This window comes from Schistocerca piceifrons, chromosome 1 (assembly GCF_021461385.2).
Source record: "Schistocerca piceifrons isolate TAMUIC-IGC-003096 chromosome 1, iqSchPice1.1, whole genome shotgun sequence".
NCBI lineage: Eukaryota > Metazoa > Arthropoda > Insecta > Orthoptera > Acrididae > Schistocerca > Schistocerca piceifrons.
In genome coordinates this window covers 297,732,351-297,755,738 of record NC_060138.1, presented here as the reverse complement: position 1 = coordinate 297,755,738, position 23,388 = coordinate 297,732,351, and the positions used below count along the sequence as shown (strand labels likewise).

General features: G+C 36.8%; 1 protein-coding gene across 2 annotated transcripts in view; it reads right to left on the bottom strand.

Moving 5' to 3' along the window:
* LOC124795753 (protein max) overlaps nucleotides 1–16,382 on the bottom strand; it is a 28,252-nt gene extending 11,870 nt beyond the window's left edge. The window contains exons 1-3 of one of the 2 annotated variants that reach the window (XM_047259847.1): nucleotides 16,304–16,382; nucleotides 16,085–16,199; nucleotides 14,219–14,329 (exon numbers count right to left, since the gene is read on the bottom strand). In XM_047259847.1, coding sequence (XP_047115803.1) covers nucleotides 14,219–14,329; nucleotides 16,085–16,087 — 114 coding nt within the window. In that variant the 5' untranslated portion in view covers nucleotides 16,088–16,199; nucleotides 16,304–16,382. Of the gene's footprint in view, nucleotides 1–14,218; nucleotides 14,330–15,979; nucleotides 16,200–16,303 lie in introns of those variants that run through there. The other variant, XM_047259839.1, reaches the window with a different exon arrangement.
* Between the last annotated feature and the right edge of the window lie 7,006 nt (nucleotides 16,383–23,388).

Sequence of the window (23,388 nt, the reverse complement as noted above, 5' to 3'; positions counted from 1 at the left end):
CTAACAGACAATGTTATTAGTAACCTTAGACTTTTTGCAGATGATGCACTTATCTGCAATGAAGTACTGCCTGAAAGAAGCTGCATAAATATTCAATCAGCTCTTGACAAGATTTCAAAGTGGTGCAAAGATTGGCAACGTGCTTTAAATGTCCAGAAATGTAAAATTTTTCACTTCACAAAATGAGAAATTGTAGTGTCCTATGACTATAATACTGTTGGAATCAGCTGGCTCATACAAATTCCTGGCAGAATATGATTATTCTAATCACTGCATACACAAAGGCATTGAAACAATCATTCTTACCCACATTCCATAAGTGAATGAAACGGGAAGAAACCCTAGCAACTGGTACATTGGGATGAATTCTCTGCCACGCAACTTGAGGTGGTTTGCAGAGTATAGATGTAGATATAGCTGACAGACAAAATAATCAATTAGCTGAGAGGAAGGCAAAAGAGTCTTTTCGTTTTGGAAAATTCTCTTCCAGTGCGGATATGGTAAAAGCCAACAGCAGAAAAGACTATGAAGCAATTTATGAAAGCAAGAGCCTGTTTGGAAAGTACAATTTGTAAATAAGGAAGAGAGTACATTGTTTCAGTGCCTAACTGAACCAAGTTACATCATCAGGAGTATAGATAAACACATTTATGGATGCAACTGAAAAAAATAAATTAAATGGAAAACATTGTTCAACATTCATATATCACTTGATATTTGTCAAAAGAAAGTTCAAGCAAAAACAAACATGGAAACTCCAGATTATAATATCAACAACATTAGGAAAAGTACAGATAGCTACTCCACACACACCCATGCAAAGTGGGAGTGAGGGGTGAGCACTGGCAGCTACCATGCTATCCCTCCCCCCACCCCCCTTCCTCACCTCACTCCAGACTGCTATTCATGTGACAGTCGTATTCCAATCGGAGTTGCTGGTGGTGGTCATCACATGTGCACGAGGTGAGTGTGCTTGTGTGAATGTGTTTTCTTTGCTGAAGAAGGCTATAATATGTAACAGTCCATTCGTTGCAGCTGTCTCCAACGCAACAGATCATCTTTACGGCGCATAAACAAAGTAGTATTCAGAAAACCACCAGCGAAACAAATTAACTTTTTTTTTGGGTGGAAATATGCAGAATGAATAGTGGGGACAATGTATCAGGACAGATATTCTTAGCACTGTGATTAAAATAGCTTCAAAATGAGAGTTATGACTCAGAATAAATTTTCACTCAACTGCGGAAAGTGTACCAATTTGAAACAGGCTGGAAGATTAAAACTGTATGCTGGACCAGGACGCTAGCAACAGAGCCAGCCAAGCACAATTCGCGATCTGCCTCACTGCTTTATCTCCACCTTTGAAACTTCACAGAAGTTCAGTGAAGTTTGGAGATGAGCTACTGCCAAAACAAAGCAGTGACGTGGGTCACGAGTTGTGTTCGTGTGAGAATTTTGAATCTTATGCCTCACTTGGGTATATACCTTCCACGTTGCTATGGATGCACAATGTCTTTATTCTGTGTACTAAGCTGTATAAGATTTCATGTAACAGGTTTTCAACTATTAATGTGTGCATAATAAATCTTATCATTCTAATCAGATAGTGCCAAAATATTACTCCAGGCACACTATGTGGAGCAAATTTCTCAACACGTTTAATACGAAAGGGTGTTAACAGATATCTACACCACGTGGCAATATCCCACTGCTTTCTAAAGAACTGGGCATACCACACTGGCAAGCTGTCGAAAGTATTTTGAGATACCTCAAAGACACCAAGCATCTGAAGCTATTGTTTTCTAAAGCAGACGACTGCCATATGGTAGGTTAGTGCGATGCAGACAGGAACGGAGATTCTGAAGACAGGTAGTCAACAACTGGACATCTGTTTATATTACAAGGAGAAATGATATCCTGACAGAATAAGAAACAGCTAACAGTACCCTAATCCACAACTGTGGCAGAATGTATATCCCTGAACTCAGCATGACATGAGGCTCTACTCTATGGCTTCAACGTTTAGGCGGCGAGATATCTCCAAATTCCAAGAAAAATCCTGTCAAACTATTGTGGGACAACAACGCAGCAACTGACTTGTCTAAGATTAGTGGCTACATAAAGGCCCCAGACACCGCTTTATAAGAGAGAGAGAGAAAAAAAAATAGTGTCATTCCAAGTAACTTTGGAGCACACACTTTCAGACAAAATGCTGGTAGACATCTGGGAAAGCCTTGCCATCATCTCCAGCTTAAAATTTAGTTTTTTGTATGTTTTAACTCTTTGCAGACATAAGTCTGGTGGGAGTGTGAGAAATTAGATTCTATTAGTGTAAATATTGTTTGTGTTGCTATGGACACACAATGTCTTTATTCCATGTACTGGATTGTACAAGATTTTGTGTAACAGTTTTTAACTTGGTAATGTGTGTATCATAAATCTTATCATTCCAAACAGATACTTGCTAGCAATTACTCTAACAGATTGGCTAGCTAAGTCTGTGGAACACTTGTCCAAGATTTGAGTCCCAGTACCAGTTTTAGAGCGCCAACACATTTCTAAGTAAAGATGTCTGGTAATGCTTCAGAGCATATTTAACTGTAAACTTTGTCTCTAAACAAATGCTTTTCAATAAGAAGACAAAAAGGACAAAGTATACCTTGCCAAAAAAAAAAAGTAAGCAACAATACTGCTCTGCTAGTATGAAATATAATAGTATAATTTTACTGTTAGGTGATACATCCAAGCTGAGTAATGAATTGACAGCTTGTGAAAGCTCTGCATTGACTCCACTGGCCGTACTGGATTTACTGCTATGTTGGCGTACAGTTAATTATGGCACTATACTTCTTATCCAAAATTAGTAGTTTACGTAATAAGGAAAGAGCTTTTAGCTCATTAGTCAGACAAGTATTTGTCATATTTCATACTGTACATTTAGCAGGCCTCTAGAATTTTTTATTCTCTCCAGAATATCAACAAAAATCATATGGTAAACCAAGTGTAATTACATACCGTATTTACTCGAATCTAAGCCGCACTTTTTTTCCGCTTTTTGTAATCCAAAAAAACCGCCTGCGGCTTAGAATCGAGTGCAAAGTAAGCGGAAGTTCTGAAAAATGTCGGTAGGTGCTGCCACAACTAACTTCTGCCGTCGAATATATGTAGCGCTACACTGGCATTCTTTGCAGGCACACAGATAAATAGTGGCGCCAAAACCTCTGAGTCAGTAAATAAATTTAAGAAAAGGTGGAAGACGAGCTTTTTTTCTCTGCCCCGAGTTTCGACCACAGCATTTTTATACATTATCCAACGAAGTAAATACAAATTCCGTATTGTTCATCTTCGAACGTAGCAGCACTTCAATGTACTACGAAAATCCAACTGGCAAGACTGTTTGGGATGTTTGTCAATATGGCCAACTCTACGTTCTGAATTTTTTTCCTACCTATGAGACGAGATTGTTGCTAATAGGAACTTTTATGAATTGTGAATCACATTTAGTATTCTCTTCACCATAAGAATAATACAAATATAAACATTTTGCCACGTATACTTTCGTGTTTGCTGCTATCTCATTTAAATCCTGTCTGCCTAATAAAGTACGAAACTAGAGTGAGACAACAGCAAACGCGGAAGAATGTACATATCATGTCATGTTTATATTCGTATTATTCTTATGCCTAATAGTGATACAGTCAGAAATGAAGCACGCCAATTGACTAGATTTTTAAATCTAAGATGACTAATTTCTGTGCAGAATGTAATGTACTAAAGAGGCGTCCAAAGATTTTCAAACGGAGAAAAATTTTCGCCTAACTCTCGTTCAGAACATGTTCTATCGTACGCAGTCTATTATTTGGTTCTTGCTGATCAATATCAAAGAAAGCAGCAGTGTAACTAACAACAAATAGCAGTCTCTTGCCATTGTTTCGCTAATAAGACGATTCTTCTCTCTATTTTTTTCCTTTTAATTGTAAGTGGCGGTAGCGTGGACAAAAGCAAGCCATGCCGCGAGCGGTGACAGGCCGTAAACACGCACTATCAGAATGCGTCAAACAATGCATGACACAGTACAGTAATGCATTTTCAGCTTAAAGTGATGTAAACACCTTTAACAAAGAAAACGGCACTTATCAGATCAAAGAACAATAAGCAATCGATTCAAACCAGACGAAGCACGTGAAAAAGGAAGGGTATCTATATAAATACAGACGGAGCGCCTGACTTATAGCAATGGGTACCTGGTAAAGCTTAACTGCTAAGCTTATGACTCAAACCAAACTACTGTAGTGGTATCGTCATTCACTCGAACTAAATTGTGTCTCATATTACAACGGACCAACTTTGTTTCGATTTGGAGGTGCGGCCTAAAACTTTTTTCTCCCCTTGAATTTTCGAGTCTCAAATTTCAGGTGCGGCTTAGATTCGAGTACATACGGTAGTTTCTAGCAAATGGATTCTACAGTGATTTAACACTAGAACACCCGGCAGGGGTCAATTGACTTTTTATTTTATTTTAAAATACGAATGTCTTTAGTGTTTAAAATACTTTGTTCCTGTGATTTTTCTGACTTCATAGTTTTAGACTATGTTTTAAGTTTCCTTAATAGTTTTGCTCTGTAACTACAAACTTTTTGGATAATTACATACCTACCGCTGGTTCCCAAGGGCGCTCAACTGACCGCTTCTCACAGCTGTAAAGTTTACCTGGTTTAATTAATGCTTTTGTTAGCAAACAATGATCAGTTTCATACATTGTTGCAAATAATGAGTTATATACATTTTTTTGATGATGATATCTTGTTTGTGGGGCACTCGACTACATGGTTACCAGAGCCCATACAAATTCCCAATCTTTTCACCGTCCAGTCTCGCCGTTTTCCCAAACGATGATGAAGTGACGAGGACAAAACACACACCCAGGGCCTGGGCGGAGAAAATCCCCAACCTGGCTGGGAATTGAACCCAGGACCCCGTGATCAAGAGGTAGCCACGCTAGCCACTATACCACGAGCTGTGGACATATCTGTTTATGTCAGTAGCAGTTCGACTGGCAGCTGTACTGGACTGCTATCACGGTTGTGGCCTTTCTGAAGTTGAAATTATAGAAGCTCTTCAAACACCTCCACCTCAGTCTGAAGCAGATGAGGCTGAGAGTGAGTACAATGAAAGTGGAGCACTACACAATGAACACCACCTGTGCATTCAACTAGCGATTCATCAGAAATTAACAATGATGATAACTAACCAAGAGTTTCATCCAATGATGATGCTGCTTTAACTTGTGTAAATATGTCTGGCACTGCTTTGTGAAATGCAAGTATTGAGAACTGTCGCAGATGGAGAAAAGAAGTTAGTAAAATATTATTTGTTTATTTTTTTGTCTTACCTAAATATATACAATTTATTTTTATAATATTTACATTGATTTTACATCATGACTTCCAAATTTTTTGCAGATGTCACAAAATAAATAAATAAATAAATAATAAAAAATAAAATATAGGAATGAGAGCCGAGTTCTAATGGAACAGACATTTCTCCTACAAACTCTACAGGAAGAAAGAGTCAGCAAAATGTGATTCAAGAGACAGCTGTACCTAAAGCGTATGCAGAGTGCACTGTTAGGGAAGTATCCCAAAATAGTGCACTCTGTCCACTCATTAGATAAAATATGTTGTGCCTGGTAAAAAAGCGCACTGAAACAGGAACACACATTGTACTCCATGATAATTTGTGGAACTTGAATTTGGAAGAGCTGGAAGCATTTATAGCCATACTGTATGCTCGAGGGGCATTTGGCACTTGCAGTCTTTGTAGGAGAAATTTGTGGAGTCTTGAGTGGGGTCCTGCATTTTTTACTTAAAGAATGGAAAGAAAAAGACTTTTAGCAATCATGTGATTTATTCATTTTGATATCAAAGCTACGCATCAACACTGTAAAGAAGCAGACTTGGCATCTGAAATCTGGTACATGTTTATAGACAACTGTACTGTATGTTACAAACCAATTAAATTCCTAACCGTGAAACCAATTAAATTCTGAACTGTGTATGAGCAGTTGTATTTGATGAAATGCTGATGCCCATTCATTCAATACATGACTGCAAACCTGATAAGTACAGCATAAAGTATTGGTTGCTCACAGATGCTAAAGTTAGATATGTTCTAAATCGTTTTCCTTACTTGGGCAAAGACCAAAAGAGATCTGCCCATTATAGCCTGGGAAAATAATGCTATGTCTCAATGAATCTTACTTACAAAAGGGGAGATATGTTACAATGAACAGCTTCTTCACTTCACTCTAGCTGGCAAAAGTGTCGAAAAAGAGTGACAAGCATTGTTGCCACTTTGAACAGGAGTAGAAGGGAAATGCCACCATCTGTGAGGGAAGGCCAAGACGTACTTCATTCAAGCGTTGTTTATAAAGCTGATGACATCACTCTAATGTCTTACAAAGGAAAGAGTAAGAAAAATAAGCTTATTCTTAGTTTATACACTCTGGCATAACAATCAATGAGGTTGCATCAACGAACACTCTAGAAACAGTTGCTTTTTACAGTAACTTCAAATTTGGCATAGATGTGAAAGATGAAATGTCCTGCAAATATCATAAGGGCCATGATGAGCTGCTGGCCAGTACATGTCTTCTATAACATTTTGGATCCGATTTTGATCACCAGTGTTTCGGGATATTTGTAAACATCCCAATACACCATTGGAAAGTATTCGACAAGGGATGCTCGGGACTAAATTGAATAAGGATAAATGTAGTGGGAAAGGGAAACTGTATGTTTTCCTTTCTTGTATGCAGTAAATGTGGAGCAGTGGTGGAGCTGGCGAGAAGGGGAGGAGTAAAAATGGTATTACAACCACTGGTCATCCGGTAGTCAATTGTACCATGGTGCAACAAGTGCCTGAATCCGAGAGCCATGGAGTAAATGACGCACCAACAGTGTAGTGAATAACTCAAGAGTGGTAGTTATTTTTCTGGTTTTCTCTCAGATCCTACAGTACAGACATTTGAATGTACTCAAGAGAGTGGCATTACCGTAGCAATTGGTGGTTGTGTTGTGAAAAATAATAATCAAAAGATACCCTTGTTCGTGAGAAGTGTGGCCTTTTATTTAGTAGTGCAAAAGAGAGAACTTGCAGAAGCATTCCAGGGATCTTCATCGCAGTTGAACCGACAGGGAGGTGGCGCAGAAGGATCCAGATAATACTACTTTCATCTGGGGGTGTATTGGGATCAGCGAAATATTGCCCTGTTATATCCACCAGGGACGCCACTTCTCACAAGTGCTGGTATACGACTCACCACAAATCTTACAAAATAAAAGGAAAAGTACACCACATGTGGCGACCCCAGTAAACACGAATGGAGAATGCAACAGCAAGTAAGTGCAGAAAATTGATTTGAGTCAGAATTAAGACTCCAAAGAACACAACACAGAGGAGTAGCCCCTGGCAACTAGCAATCAAAAACAGTGCCTTATAAAACATGTAACAGGAAATCAAAATTCATTAAGAGCTTCTTTTGAATGAATTGTCTAAGAAAGAACAGTAAACACATAATGAATGGAAAATATAATTTACTGTCACAAATCTGAAACAGAAAGAAATAAGACAGTGGCAGCAGAAAGTGCACCCATATTACAAGCAAAGAGCGCACAGAATTAGTTCAAAACTTAACAAAACTGTTTCGACTTGATAACGCATACTGAGACGTCGATCCGGCGAGAGGTACCAACGCAGAGCAGCAAGCAGTTATGTGAGTACAGGGTGCTGCATTGTCCAGCCAGCGATAGCACACAGCACGAGAGCAGATGTAGGCTTGAGCTTCGGCACCAGCTTAGGCTGTTCTACAACCAGCACATAGTTCACAGTTCCACAGGAGGGTGAGCCATGAGCATTTAAAAATTAGGAACAGTTCTTTGAGTATAGGATTTAATGTTAATATTGTCAATTGGTAATAAATAGTGCATGCCGATCACAAGAAAGATAGCAATTCAAAACGAGGGGTTAAGATCAATACTAGAAGGTATAATCAAAGAATGTACTAGACGCAAGAACCTTGAATCGTCACATTGAACCAGAGAGAGAACGTCTCATATGCACAGATGAACTACTTGCTCATTTAGCAAAAGCAAATTATGTTAGTTCCATGGATCCTACAGTTGGGCACTGGCAGGTAAAATTAGCTAAAGAATCTGGATCTTATACCGGATTTCTACATGACAAAGTCATACCAGTTTAAAGCCATTTGGTTTAAACATATCATTATCAGTGTTTGTAAGAGCATTAGATTAAGCATTAGGGAGAAAGTTGTTACAAGAGCTATTGATTTATGTAGATGATGTACTTACTGGTTCAGAAACCTGGGTCAAACATTGTGATTTACTTCCAAAGAACACAAAAAGAAATTTTATACCACCAAGGGAATAAGTATTAAGCTCGTTAAACCATATTTTGGGCGAGAGGAACTAAAATTCTTGAGACATCTCTTAGGAATAAGATGAATTCAACCAGATCCAGAATACAGTAGGGTGATTAAAGACTGTCCACATCCACAGAATGTGAAACAGTTACATTCATTTTTAGGATTAGTGGGATTTAATAAAATGGCTCTGAGCACTATGGGACTTAACATCTGTGGTCGTCAGTCCCCTAGAACTTAGAACTACTTAAACCTAACTAACCTAAGGACATCACACACATCCATGCCCGAGGCAGGATTCGAACCTGCGACCGTAGCAGTCCCGCGGTTCCAGACTGAGCGCCTGAACCGCTAGACCACCGCAGCCGGCCTGGGATTTAATAGATGGTATATAAAAGGACAAGTCATGAATAAAGCACATCTACTATTGCTATTACAGGAAAAGGCGAATTGGGTATGCGATGAAAATGCAGAAAATGCATTCCAAGCAGTAAAGGATACCCTAGTCAAGGTCCCTATTTTAAACCATCCGAGTCTTCATGAACCATTTGGCATCACAACAGATGCATCAGAGTTATGCATAGCAGCAGAAGTATTTCAAGGGAAATGGGACTCAGAAGAGGGAGAACATAAAATCACTGTTTTCACTAGTCGCAGCCTAGACAAACATGAACTGAATTGTACAGCAATGGAGAAAGAATTACCTGCTGCAGTATGGAGCTTAAAGAAATTTGAAACACTGATTTGGGGATCAGAAATTGTTATTTATACAAATCACCAAGCATTGATATTCTTAACGGAAAGCCATTTATTCCATTGGAGGCTCATGAGGTGGGCTATACGAAAGACGAAGTACGTGTATTAGCTAATAAAATCAGGCAAGGAATGAAAGATGAAGAAGAGTTAAATCCTAAAATGTTAAAGTACTAGAAAAGTGAGTTACCACCTACAGAAGACAAATTTTGGACAGTGATCAACCAAGTATTGTTTTGGAGAGAGAATACAAATACATCATATTGTAAATTGTGTGTTCCTGATTGTGCACAAAATGATTTTATTTGGTTTATACATAAAGGTTATGGGCATTTTGGAGTAAGGAAGTGTATAAAACATATGATGAAGTTTTACCATTTTAAACATCTAAGTAAGAAAGTTGTAAGATTATTATGAACCTGTCAAGTCTGTCAAAAGGTGAAGGAACATTATAAAGGAACACACTGCACAATGTATCCTATAATACCTAGAGCTTTACATGGTTTAATAGCTTTGGATTATATGGACCATTACCAATACGTCAAGGAGGCGCCAGATATATTTACATGCTATTACAGTGTTGGTCTAAATATGTTACATTATATCCAATTAAACAAGCTAACGCAGAGAGACAGTTATAAACTGTATGCAGAAATATTTTTTAGAAGTAGGAAAACCTAAGAGATTATTAATGGATAATGGTTCACAGTTTGTGAGTCAATCGTTTAAAGAGTTTCCAGCTTGGGAGAATGTAAGGCATGTCACGATATCAAAATATAAACCAAAATTGAATCCGTGTGAAAGGGTTATGAAGGAGATAGGATGTTTATGCACAACTTACTGTTCACCAAGACATACAACTTGGGCAAAATTAGTGACAGAATTTAAAATGGTTTTGAATGAACTACCCCATTTGTCTATGGGATTGTCTCCCATAGAAATATCACGGAGAAAATTTATAGGGGAACCACTATTAAAATTCTTCAAATTACTACAGGTATAGCAGGAAGAAAGTGCTAACTTAGACAAAATAGTAGAAAATCAATTGCATATATCAGCAGATGAAAGACTACGAAATTATAATACAGCATCAATAAACCCAACATTTGAAATAAACGATCTTGTGTTGGTAAAAGAAGTACATCATAGTTCTAATCTTAAAAAGGAACAGAATTCTTCCTGAAATGTGGATGACCATTTCATGATCATGGATTGTCCACACTAAGGCATACTATTTAACTGACCCACATACTGGTCACGAGAAAGATTTCTATAATACCGACAAACTAAAGAAATATAATCAAACTGTGCAATAAATAAACTTAAAAACTATGTACATAGTCACACCATAAATTAGGAGGGGAGAGAGGGCAAGCAACCAAGTACTAAACAGTATTTGACATAACTATAATAATAGGATGACAAATACAAATGTAGGGTACAGGTACAGTAAATGGATTAATAGAAGAACGCAGCAGAAACTGTAATGTTTTGAACTGGTAACCTCGCTGGAGCTTGGGTTTTAAGAAAAGAGAGAACAAAAGAAAGAATAGAGTGCAATTCAGAATGCTTAGACACGTAGTGCTGTCAATAGACGAGTTGAAATATGAAGAAGGTAGTAAGCAGAAATAGAGTACAGACATGGAAGTCAAAAGGGAACCTCAAAGTAATATTGGAGAATCGGAAAGTAGAAGGAAAAGTGATGGAAGATATAAATATATCTGAAATGTGGAATGTACTCTCTAATTAGGAATGATAAATAAAAGGCAGATAGGCAGACCTAAGAAAGGCTGACCTATACTGTGCAGGCAGGGGCACAAAGAAAGGGATTGACCTGTACCATAGTAGAGTAGGAATTAATATGGGGCACTACCACACTGAATGCAATAGAAATATTTTACAGCACTGAGGCACAGAAGTGGTCCCTGGTGGAAGTGAGGATAAGTTTTGTTAAACTGATAATCCATGGATTCTTAAAATTGGTTACTTATAACAAGAGGTTTTACCCAATGGTTTATAGTAAAGAGGTGAAAGGATCTGAGTGCAGTGGTGGAGACAATTTACACCTCAACATAGTTGCGCGCAAAGGCTATTGAATACAAGTCTGTACCCTTGGAAGGTGGGATAGTAAGGATGTTAAGTTCTCTAAAAAGCGAAGAACAAGATGTCAATACCATGGAAATTCAGAACGTTTATAATCAGTATAATAACGAAAGATGAGCTACCTATGTAATGAAGGTCAATATTGTGTTACCTATTTAAAGAGGAATAATATTGTGATGGCTAAGGACATCAGAATAAATGTCTCAAGTATACAGATAGTAAAATTGGTAATGAGATCAAGAGGATCACAAATAAAAGGAACTTAAGAATGACATTAATGACAATATGTTTGTATTACTATGCACGTTCTTCAGATACTTTGGCTGATCTAGAAAAGATAGCCATACTGTTAAAGAAAGTAACAAGATATGAGAAATAATATTACAAGCATGAAGAAAATGAATTTATCCTGCCAAACAGGATCAAAGTAGTGAAGTAATTAAGTGAACGTAGTCAGGACTGATCATTAACAACTATAAAAAGTTATGGAACTTCCTAGCAGATTAAAACTGTGTGCCCGACCGAGTCTTGAACTCGGGACCTTTGCCTTTTGCGGGCAAGTGCTCTACCGAGTTCGAGTCTCTGTCGGGCACACAGTTTTAACCTGCCAGGAAGTTTCATATCAGCGCACACTCCGCTGCAGAGTGAAAATGTTTGTGAGATTATGTAAAGGGCAGCTTAAGGGTGCAAGAGTAGGATAATAATAGAATTGTTAATAAAACTAGAGACTTGAATACAAGATCTCTTGTCTGAGTGGAGGGATATGTAGTCTTTCGGGATATATGTAAACATCCCAAAACACCATTGGAAAGCATTCGACAAGAGATGCTTGTGAGTGAATTGAATAAGGATAAATGTAGTGGGAAAGGGAAACTGCGTGTTTTCTTTTCTTGTATGCAGCGAATGTGGAGCTGTGGTGGAGCCAGCGAGAAGGGACCAGTAAAAATGGTATTACAACGACTGGTCATCCGGGAGTAATTTGTGCCATGGTGCAACAAGTGCCTGAATCCAAGAGCTATGCAGTAAATGACACACCAATGAGGGCGTAATGACACTGAAAGAGTGGTAGTTGATTTTCTGGTTTCTCTCTCAGGTCTTACAGTAGGCATGTACAGACATTTGAATGTACCCTAGTTAGTGGTATTACCATAGCAATTGGTGGTTGTGTTGTGAAAAGTAACAATGAAAATGTTGGACAAAGTATACCCCTGTTTGTGAGAAGTGTGGCTATTTATTTAGTAGCGCAATAGAGAGAACTTGCGGAAGCATTCCAAGGACCTTCACCGCAGTTGAATCGACAGGGAGGTGGCACAAAAGCATCCGGACCACCAGGAGGATAAAGGTAATTCTATTTTCATCTGGCGGTGCATTGGGGTTGGCAAAATATTGCCCTGTTATATCGCCCAGGGATGCAACTTCTCGGTAGTGCTGATATAAGATCCACCATAAATCTTACAAAATAAACAACAGCACGAAAAGAAGGAAACATACACCCCATGCTCACACCCTATACGAGCTGATAAGTGGTTCTATCACCTCTCTACAGCCGTTTGCAATGAAAATTGTAGAATTAGCAGTAGCAGTAACAAATTCTTGCCCTCAACAATTCCAGACTCCACCTATTTTGACTGCTGACAGAAGAAAAAAACATCTAACCAAACTAAACGGAAAACTTGTCAAGTTGGGTCATGCAACAAAAACAAGACTAAAGACAGTTGTTTTATACATAAAAAAAATTGTGCACAAGTCGTGACTAAGTAAGCAGATATGCAAAAAGTGCACTTCAGTAGTCTAGTAAAACAGTACTTACTTGTTACAGGATAAAAGTATAATTAGTAAATATCCAGCAATCCTATGACAACGACATTTGTCATGTATTATTATATCATGTGAAACACAAATGTTGAAAATGCAAGCAATTTTATGTACCTGTAATATGGTGTCACTTATTTTTGTACAGCATTACATAGAAATAAAATTTATCAGGTGCAAATAAGAATGTGCCCACACTATTTTATATACCAAAAAAATAGTAAAATAATTATTAATGGCAAGAAATACAAAATATAATCATATTTTCTAAAATAAAGTGAGGAAAACTTAGCAGTCAGTTGACTTCCATTGGGCATTCTAGAGGATAGATCTAAGATGACTAATCTAGTGTTAAAGCCCCAGTTTCACTACAGTATGCAGTGACCAAAAACAGTGTAATCACTGGCCATAGCAACAGTCAATGTGGGGGAAAGAAAAACTGGAGAAGTACACCATTTCGTGTTCAATATTTTTTTTGCTTTTGCTCTAAAAGCTAGACCATTTGTTCCTACATAGTTGTAATGTACATTCTTGAAACAATGGATGAGGTTTTGAAGTAATTTGTAAACTTTTATCCTATACTAAACATGTAGTCCATCTTGAACCATACGTTCGGCCTCAATCCAACAGCGTATCATAAAACTGACATGCTTATACCAAGAAAGATTATTTTTAACATTTAATGCTTCTTAGAAAAATTAATGAAACAGACAACGCACAAAAAACATCACTCAGACAAATAAACATGGTTTCTGGAAGACATTTTTTCCACCTCATTACACGAAAATCTATGGCACCTAGACATGAAAATTACAGACAGACATCTGATTTACTTTTATAGATGCACAACACCTATCAAATTCAACTGAGAAATCTACTACTTAGTCAATTTTCTACAGTCAATATAGTGAAATTTTCACCAAATTTCCACAACCATCGAATTCAATTGCGCACTTAACTAGTCTTTCTATATTGGCCTTGGGTAATTAAATCTGACAGACTGTTTTGTAACAGATTTTTGACATAAATTAGCTACAGTATTAGAATGCAAGCTGCTCACTGATTAGTAGCAAAGGCATATATAATAGAGAAAAATCACAAAACACTGACCACTTTCTCTCCTTGCAATGCGGGAACTGACTCACGCAGGCTTGTAAAACTGTCTTTTATGTGATCACGGCGTTTCCTCTCAAGTGCATTGTGGTGCGCCCGCTTCTCCGCCTGCAACATTATTTTTTTTATATTTAAGAGCAAATCTAGAAAAACGTAACTACTTGCCAGAAATTTTTAGTGGAGCTCACTCAAGTGCTAAAAATTAAGTTTATACATGGAGATTAATCACACTGATAAGGGATGCTCATGGGAATATACCACTTGGCGACTCCAAAATATTTGAAGCATTCTGAATTTAGAAAAAATAAAGAGAGCCTTTCTTAGTCAGAAGTGAGAAACTTCTTAGTGGTGTTTTCTTTCCTTGTCTTGTTATATTAAATGTTTTCTCTGAGTTTCCACATCATTTTCTAATTTCATATTCTTTTATAATAAGCAAGTCAAGGTTAAATAGAAGTCTGATAGTGCAGAATCACCAATTGATTACCTGTACATAAAATTAATATTTTCCTTGCCCAAGTCACCACCCATCTACAATGAATACTAAAAACAAACAAGGGAAACTTTTACACAAAAGGGATCTACATAACTACCAATCAAGTGTACGAATAACTGTTGAAAGGTTTATGATCTATGACAATGTGCATGTCAACTGAAAGCAACACATACTACAGTAAAGGTATTACTGAAATCTCATAGCATGCTAGTTAAGTAATCATTACTGCAAAGGTTAAAAACAGTTCTAAATATTGCTCTAAACATGTCAAAGTACTTCTAAACATTATATGTTTATAGCCCATCTATACAAGTGTGCCAAATCATACTGTACGTACAGTACCGTATCTAAAATATTTACTGACGACAGATTCTCCTACCCATGAAACAGCAGAGGATAAACCAATGACTTAACGGAAAGTTTAGTATACAGAAAACAAACATCGGGTGATAACGTAATGTTGTTCAGCTTCTTTTTAACTTTAAAAACGTCGTAAAAAAACGAACAAACTAAGCGATCAAAAAATTTCTTGCATCAGTTTTTTCCACGTCTAATCTGTGGATCTTATGATTACATACGATGTTCGTACATCCTTTATTGTGGTTATAAAGACTCACCACACACAAACGAATGCACGTATTTTTATGACATACGCGTTACGCTGTAATGCTCTGCTTTACTTCGAGAATTTGCATGAAAAACCAATTCTCACTGTTAAAAGTAGATAATACGCATCGTACACGATTCATCGAACTGCTTCAAAATACCACTCAAGATCGTCTGGTCAGGGTAAATTTTAACAAAGTGACTAGCGTTTGCTTTTGAATTAATTTAGTTTCCATTTTTTTATGAATTCTGAACTACTTCGTTCAATTTATGTACGTTCAAGAGTGCTGAACTAAGGGGATTACACCAAACAATATTTTGTGTACAGTGCTTTCTTCTTCGTAATTCAATATCAAAGAAACTTCACTAAAAGTGTTTCCGTCCTTACGAACAAACCTGTGATCTTGATAGGCCTACTATCTAATGTTTAATGTCAATAAATCACAAGCATAAAGCTAAATATTAGAAATAATTTAAGAAAATACATAAATTAACAGCTTATTCTAAAAATTATGGTCATATAGATGTAGCAAAAGCTATGATATCGCCTTGATCAAGCATAGTTCCATGGAAGAGTCTCAAGTGAAAGAGAAAGCTCCCAAAACAAGCCATGAAAGTGTCATATGATGGCATGCACAATCGGAACGTAAGGTACATACGACACGTTTCAACTTTGGTGCGCCACACCCGTAGTTTGATCTCATTTTTCGGAACAAAAACACTGACAAAACGCAACACTTCACAACACCTTAAGCATTATTTACCATTGACGTAAGTAACAACACTTCCGTCCACCTCCCACAAACACTCCAATCCCTCACGTTGCTTTTACCCTTTCCACTGGACAACAAGCGCTGCCAACTGCGGAGTGTAAACACCCTAAATTTTATATAATATGCATTGATTAATGGTGCTACTTAACGGCGCCAATCAACTTTGCATTCAGAATCACATAAATTAATACACAATTTGAATAGATATACCTATAAAAGTTGGTATCAGTTTTAATGTTTATGGTGGTGCAGCTCCCATGCCATTTACCAGTCTCTATAACATCAGAGTGCTTCCTTCAGGGGGGTGAAACTCATATAGGGATTTCCGGTAACACGCCGTTGGTTTGGTCCCATGCCACTTGGAGCGCTGCAAGTTTAGCAATTTATATACTCTTGTGTTCCTATTGGATGACGTAGTCTTCCATAATTGTTTTGGTATCGTAGCAACTTGATCGTGATTTTTCGTTTAAATTGCAGTGTAAGTATGTTGCTATTATTCTGCTTAATTTTCGAATGCATTCGTAATATTTGATGGTGTGATGATTCAGTTTTTACTTTTGTTTCATATAAAACACGAGGTTGTATCATCACATTACGTTCTTTGGCTCTTGTATAATTGTTCCTGCAAAGAAATACAATTTCCGTTGCTCAGTTTACTTAAAGGGTAAGTATATTTCTTATTTCTGTTAATATTTCCTTTTATTTCATAGAGAATCCCATGCTAGCAGCTTTTGACATAGTTTGTATTCAACTTTCCGAATGCTGTAATGGAATATAATTCTGGCTTTGATTCATCTTCCTTTTTGCCACGAAGTACTCTTAGTGACATAATAAGTATTATTTATTGTGCCGTTTACTACATACCAAATATTGGACATGTTACAACTGATTCGTAATGCCTTGAGTGTGTTCTATTTCCCGTTTTCGACAGTAAATATTCTGTACAGTACATAACACTCTATCCAGGTAAAAAGTGTTTGTTGCTGTTGTATCGACAAAGATTGTGTTCTCACACAGTAAGACACTTGTTTCGAAGTCACACAAAGGAGGTCCTTCAAGCAGTTGGACATTTACACGTATTATTGTGGCAATATCCAATGCAGTAGAAATCTTCTCACACTTTAATGCTCAACACAATGTGATACAGAATTACAGCTGTAACTGTTACTGATAATGTACAGTTGAATTTGGTATCTAGATGCTGAAATGGTACAATAAGCGGGTCTAGTGCAGCAGGGGATACAACCCGTCGGCTTTGGACAATGACGTCACAAGTCGCCAGATAGCAGTTTACCATTTTCGCTTTTGCTGTTATGTTTGAGTTTCGTTTTTTTTTACTGATTGCTTAATAAAGTGGATCTGTTTATTCTATCTCGTGAGATTTTTTTTTTTAAAAAGCCAAAAAACACTTATCAGCCACTGAAGGGAGCTACAACACTAAGAAGAATCGCTTCGCGATTGGCGACTTGTGACGTCAATGTCCAAAGCCGACGGGTTGTATCCCCTGCTGCACTAGTCCCCAATAAGCAGTGTTTCTACTGCATGATAGCACTGTTTAACGAAGTAGTGTTGAATATAGAATTTAGTGCAACTACGCTCACGCAGTTATATATAGAGTGATGTGCATATCCGAAGTAGAAATGAGGATCTGTTTCGTTTTTTCGCTATTTTGTGGTAATAACACATCAGATTGCAAGCCATGATAGCAGTTGTCAATACTTCAGTTAGCTCCATTTAGACATAAGCTGATATGATTTTTGATAGTGAAATTAATTTCACATTGAGTTTTCTTTAACATTAATCGACGTAAACCATACCTGATCTTTTTTTCTCGTTCCAAATTTTTGGTTTGAATAACATTTCAGACACATGAGGATAGATCATACAGGAAGAGAAGAATCCAGTTTGAGATTGAAATTGAAATACTCGTGCAAGTTTCCCAGATGCAGGAGTAGTTATTACGTAAAAACAAATTCCAAACACAAGAATAAACATTTCTATAAATTTCCAGCTGCATCAAAACGTGAGACTGTAAAGAAGTGGAAATTGATCTGTAATATAGATGAAGGTGTCAACTGTAGTTATTATTTTGTGTGTGAGGATCATTTTTATGAAGCAGATTTTGTGAACTTTACCAGACACAGGCTAAATCCTGGTGTTATACCAAAGCACATGGAATTGGTGTTGTATCATCCTCCCCCCACCCATCTGTGTTACACTGGTGGTGGTGGTGGTGGTGGTGGTGGTGGTGGTGGTGGTGGTGCTGGCGGCGGTTTCACCACATCGGGTGCAAATATAAGTGTGCAAGAGACAGGTCACAATGCAAAATCTATAGTAATACAACGAAGCAGTCCCCCTTTACAGAGCACAGATGATGGTGAGTACAGCTTTTTATCCTCACCTGTTTACGATGTTGCAAGTAGTCCAGGTGTAATGGGATCTGGCGTTTCTAAACGTGATTTAACTCCAAGAAAACACAAAATGTATAAACTGCATAGCATTACAGTTTCCAGAGTGTGTAAATTTAAAAAACAGCTACAGAATGAGAGGAATAAATTGAAAATTCTAAAAGAGTTGTATGATGACAGGAAATTTCAGTTAATTGAAGAAGAGTTGAATGATGTGACTAAAACTTTTATTAATAGTCAGTTACGAAATGCCAATATGCAGCCCACAGCAGTACGGTGGTCTATACAAGATAAGGCATTTGCTTTATCTATTTATAAGTGTAGTCCCCGGTTGTACAGATATTTGGCCACATACTTCTCCCTTCCATCTGTCAGGCTGCTCAAGGGAGTGCTTTCCCACTTACCATTTGATACAGGACTTAACCCAGCTTTATTAAACTTTTTAGCAAGGGAAGTAAGTAATATGCACGAAAATGACAAGTATTGTGCTCTACTTTTTGATGAAATTTCTCTGGATGATGGTATGTACTATGATGCACACAAACAGCTAATCTATGGGTATCAGGACTTGGGTCATTTAGGACGTTCACCTGTAGATGCTAGTCAAGCATTGATTTTTATGCTGAAAGGCATTCACAGAACTTGGAAACAAGTTCTAGCATATTACTTTACCGCAACCACTTTCCACTACACGCATTTGAAATCACACATTGTTCACATCATAAGTGAACTACAGAATATTGGGTTCAAAGTGGTTTGTACTGTATGTGACCAGAATGCAACAAACCAAAAGGCCCTTCAGCAACTGTGTGAAGCAAATTTGTTGAAGCCCAGTATATTTCATTTTGTCGTCAATAATCAACCAATTGTTACCATTTATGATGTACCACATCTGCACAAAAACACTTGAAATGCTTTGATAGATAATAAAATTCAATTTGAACCTCACAAAGCAGCAAAGTTTGAGTACATCAGTACAGTGTCCTTTTGGATAAAAAAAACAGTTCAAAACTCTATCCAAATTAAAAGCACAACACTTTAACTTTTCTGATTCCCATGTCAAAATGAAAGTAAAAGTTGCTGCTGCACAAATGAGCCATACTGTTGCAGCTGCAATTGAAACATATGTTTCTACTCACACATTACCATCTGAAGCTATACACACAGCTGAGTTTGTGGAAAAGGTAGATAATCTCTTTGATTCACTCAACAGTAATGAGCAATATCTCAGAGATGGGAAACAATGTAGGTGTGCTTTATCAGAAAATTCGCCGCATTGAGAAATGTGGTATAGCATGTTGAGGGAAATAGGCAGCTGGCAAATAATAGATTTAAAAACGGGAAGAAACAAGACTAATATGTTTAGCTTCATAAAAGGTTGGCAGATTACATTACAGTCTATTATTTTCTTGTGGAAGACCTTGAAAGTGGTTGGCTTTAAGTACTTAAAATTAATGGTGTTCAATCAAGATGCTTTAGAAAATTTCTTTTGTTGTATAAGACAACATGGTATTGCTAATACAAACCCAACTTGTTTTCAGTTTGTACAAGCTCTGAAGACTTGTGTTGTCAATCATATGACTTTGCCTTTCAAAGCCATGAGTGTAAGTAACTGTGAAAATGATGATTACACTCACTTGAGCAGTTTGTGTCACTTTTTGGCAGCTAGTGGTAGGAGTGAACATTTAAGTGAATGTGAGATAAAAGACACTGATACACCTGAGCAAATTTATTCTTACTCAGATGGTATCATCGAGTCTGTAGAAGATCAACAATCCTTAGCCTATGTAGCACGCTATGTACTAAAAGCCATAGATGTACCAGATGATTGTGAAACATGTAATACCAGTCTCTACTCCTCTGTTGTGACTGAAAATCATTTGTTTACCTCATTTAAAGAGAATAGTGAGGAGCATTCTCATTTGAAATGTGCAAGTGAAAGAGTCATGATTTTCCTAAGGGCACTCCATGATCAGCTGTATGAGTATCTAAATAGTCATGGTCACACAACAAAACTACATGATAATTAAAAAAAAAAACATTTGTTCTATCTCATACAACAATTTGTAATAAACATGTCATTGAAGAGAGACTTCTGAAGACAAGTATTCAATTTATAATATACAAGTATGTGAAAGAAAAGAAATTTACAAACAAGAGGAAATTGTGTACGCAACAACTTAAAAAGAAGTTCAAATCATGTTAAAAGACTTTGTATTTTGTTTATTATGTGTACAATGAGGGTAAGCTCCCTATACATAAACAAATGTTCTTGTATCAAAAGCATGCCTTTGACTTATGACAAAATCTGGTAATTCAGCAGGCACATAACTTAACACTTTCTAGATGTGATGATTGGATTCTAAAAGTATAATGAATAAAGTGCTGTCAAGGGGAATTTGTGTTAATTTTCAGTAGTGTACCAAACAAAGTTTTCAAAGAGGAAGTAAATAAATAAAAATGTTAAAAATAAATGTTGTACCAGCGTCTTCTTTCATTATTTAAACATGATGGGTGTTGCCAAAATAACAGCCAAGTTGGGGAAAAAAGAAAAAAAAATGTGTTGCAGTTCATTTTCTTTGTATGTCTCATTGGCAAAAACATTTTGGCTACATTCATGGAGTGTCTACCTGCTCTGCTCCCAATTTGTTTTTCAGTTGATGTAAAGTAGTATTTTGTGTGTTTCATAAATTTATTTGAACTGTGCAGAAGTTCAATTTCAGATGACTGAATATCCATAAATAACAATAAACAGAAAAAAAATAAATCGGATTTTGTAGACTTTACAGTACATCCTTGGTTTGTAGCACAGATTTTTTTTTGTAAATGACCTCTTGGTTATCCATTAGCTGTGTAGTTATTTATTTGTGTAACCTACTATTCCACTTTCGATCATGCGAGTGGACATAATGTGCTTTAGGATATGTGGAAACGTAAAAATCAATTATATATGCATGCAATGTCAGATGTTGACGTCGTAATTTACGAAAATTTTCACAATGTAAACTGCAGCTACGAGTAGTTAATGTTTGTTTTTGATTGAGATTTCTTTTATATATTACTCTGCAAGATCTCAAAAACCTTTTTTATTGCACTATGCGGCCCACATTCAAAGATTCGCGTATATAAAAATAAACACAAGAGATTTTCGCGCCATATTTTTTCGTATTGAAGCACAGAACACCAATATAGTAGAAGTGCAAAGACCACGTTATTATACGGAAACACACATGGAGGTAAGAATAAGGGGAGATGGCGCTACGTTTTGAAGCCATGGGGGCGTGGCTCGCTGCCATGACACTCTGACCAAAACATTGCCAGTGTGCTATAGCGCTGCGTGTATTAAAGTCGCTAATTGCACCATATACGCATGTAACGTCATCAGATTGGTTGTTTCAAAGTTTTTGTTTAAAATAAAATCTCGTAAAGTCGAAATTCCGGGTTTCTTCTGATTAAAAATAGTTTGTAATGTAATATTACGAATAGCTAGTCTTCAATGTAAAGGATATAATTTTGTTAATTCAGTAATCAATGTGTATCGCAAACTAGGGTTCTTTCCTTACTTATTCTTACGATCATCTGATTGGACGAAGCAATGCCAGATTTACGAAAAGTGACGTCTTTTACGATTTTCGTGACATACAAACCAAAACTTTTCAGTTGTTTGAGTTGAGAATGATGTATTGAGCAGCTATTTACTTATGTGTAACAGACTGACTTAGGTTCTGACCACCACCTATATCTGAAGAGGTAACAAAATGATCTGTCTTTGTTGTTAATTATTTAAACAATGAAGCAGCAGATAAATAAGTCTGATAAAATAACTCAATGTGAGTTAATGTTTAGCCAACAACCTGTCACATTGTGCACAACTTCATTCTGTTGTCAAGTGAAATATAACTGCAGAAAATCCCAAGAAATATAAATTAGGTGTTTGTTATACACAAAACAGGTACTTTCAGTTTGCATAACATTGACCCTGAGGAAGAAAACAAAACTCTTTGCCATACAGTTCATACACATTTCAATACATACCCACATTTCTTCTCTTAAGTGATATGCAGCAGCTCTAATATGAGACTAGGGCACTTTTTTTTAGTAACTAATAAATCAAATGCAGCAGCAGCACTTAAATGACATGTCTGTTAGCCAAGGCAGTATAACAGTGTTCCAATTTTCATCTGCTATGGGACTCATTTTAATATTAGTAAGGAGTTCTACTTATTGCTTACTTACCTTAGGTTCCAATTTCTTATTTTGGTATGGAAGAGATTTATTAACAGGGCAACAATGTCCCGGTGTTTTTAGGTAGCTTAGGCATAAACCATTCTTCATTGAGCTTTGTTTATGTCATTCCCCATTTTATAACTTTCATTCTTTTAAATGCAAGCCTTTCTTGTCAAGATGACAGGTATTTTGTGGTACAAAATGAAATGATGAAGGGATTGAGGCAGATCATGGAGCAAAACTTTACATCATAGTTTGAGAAGTGTGGAATGTCTCAATCAATAAGCAGAAGCTTCATTGCTTGCCAATGAGAAAGTTTTACTAACATTGAAACTAGGATTTGCTTCTGAAATCATTGTTCTAATAAAAATATAGGCTATATATTCCTTATTCATTCATAAAAAGTGTGGGAACTGGGAATGAAATAAAGCATAAATATTAGGTACTATATTCAGAATTTTATTCCAGCAAAAAAGCTTTTCTTGATCTGTTGTTATCCACTTTGTTGATCTGCTTGTTACAGGTATACAGAAAAATTATTACAATGTGACTCTTCAGTTAACTGCCTTTTTCACAAGATTGTGGAATTTAAAAATAACACAGTTCTATGTAAAAAAAATAAAATTATATGAAATTGTAACAAAGTCCACATCATTGCTT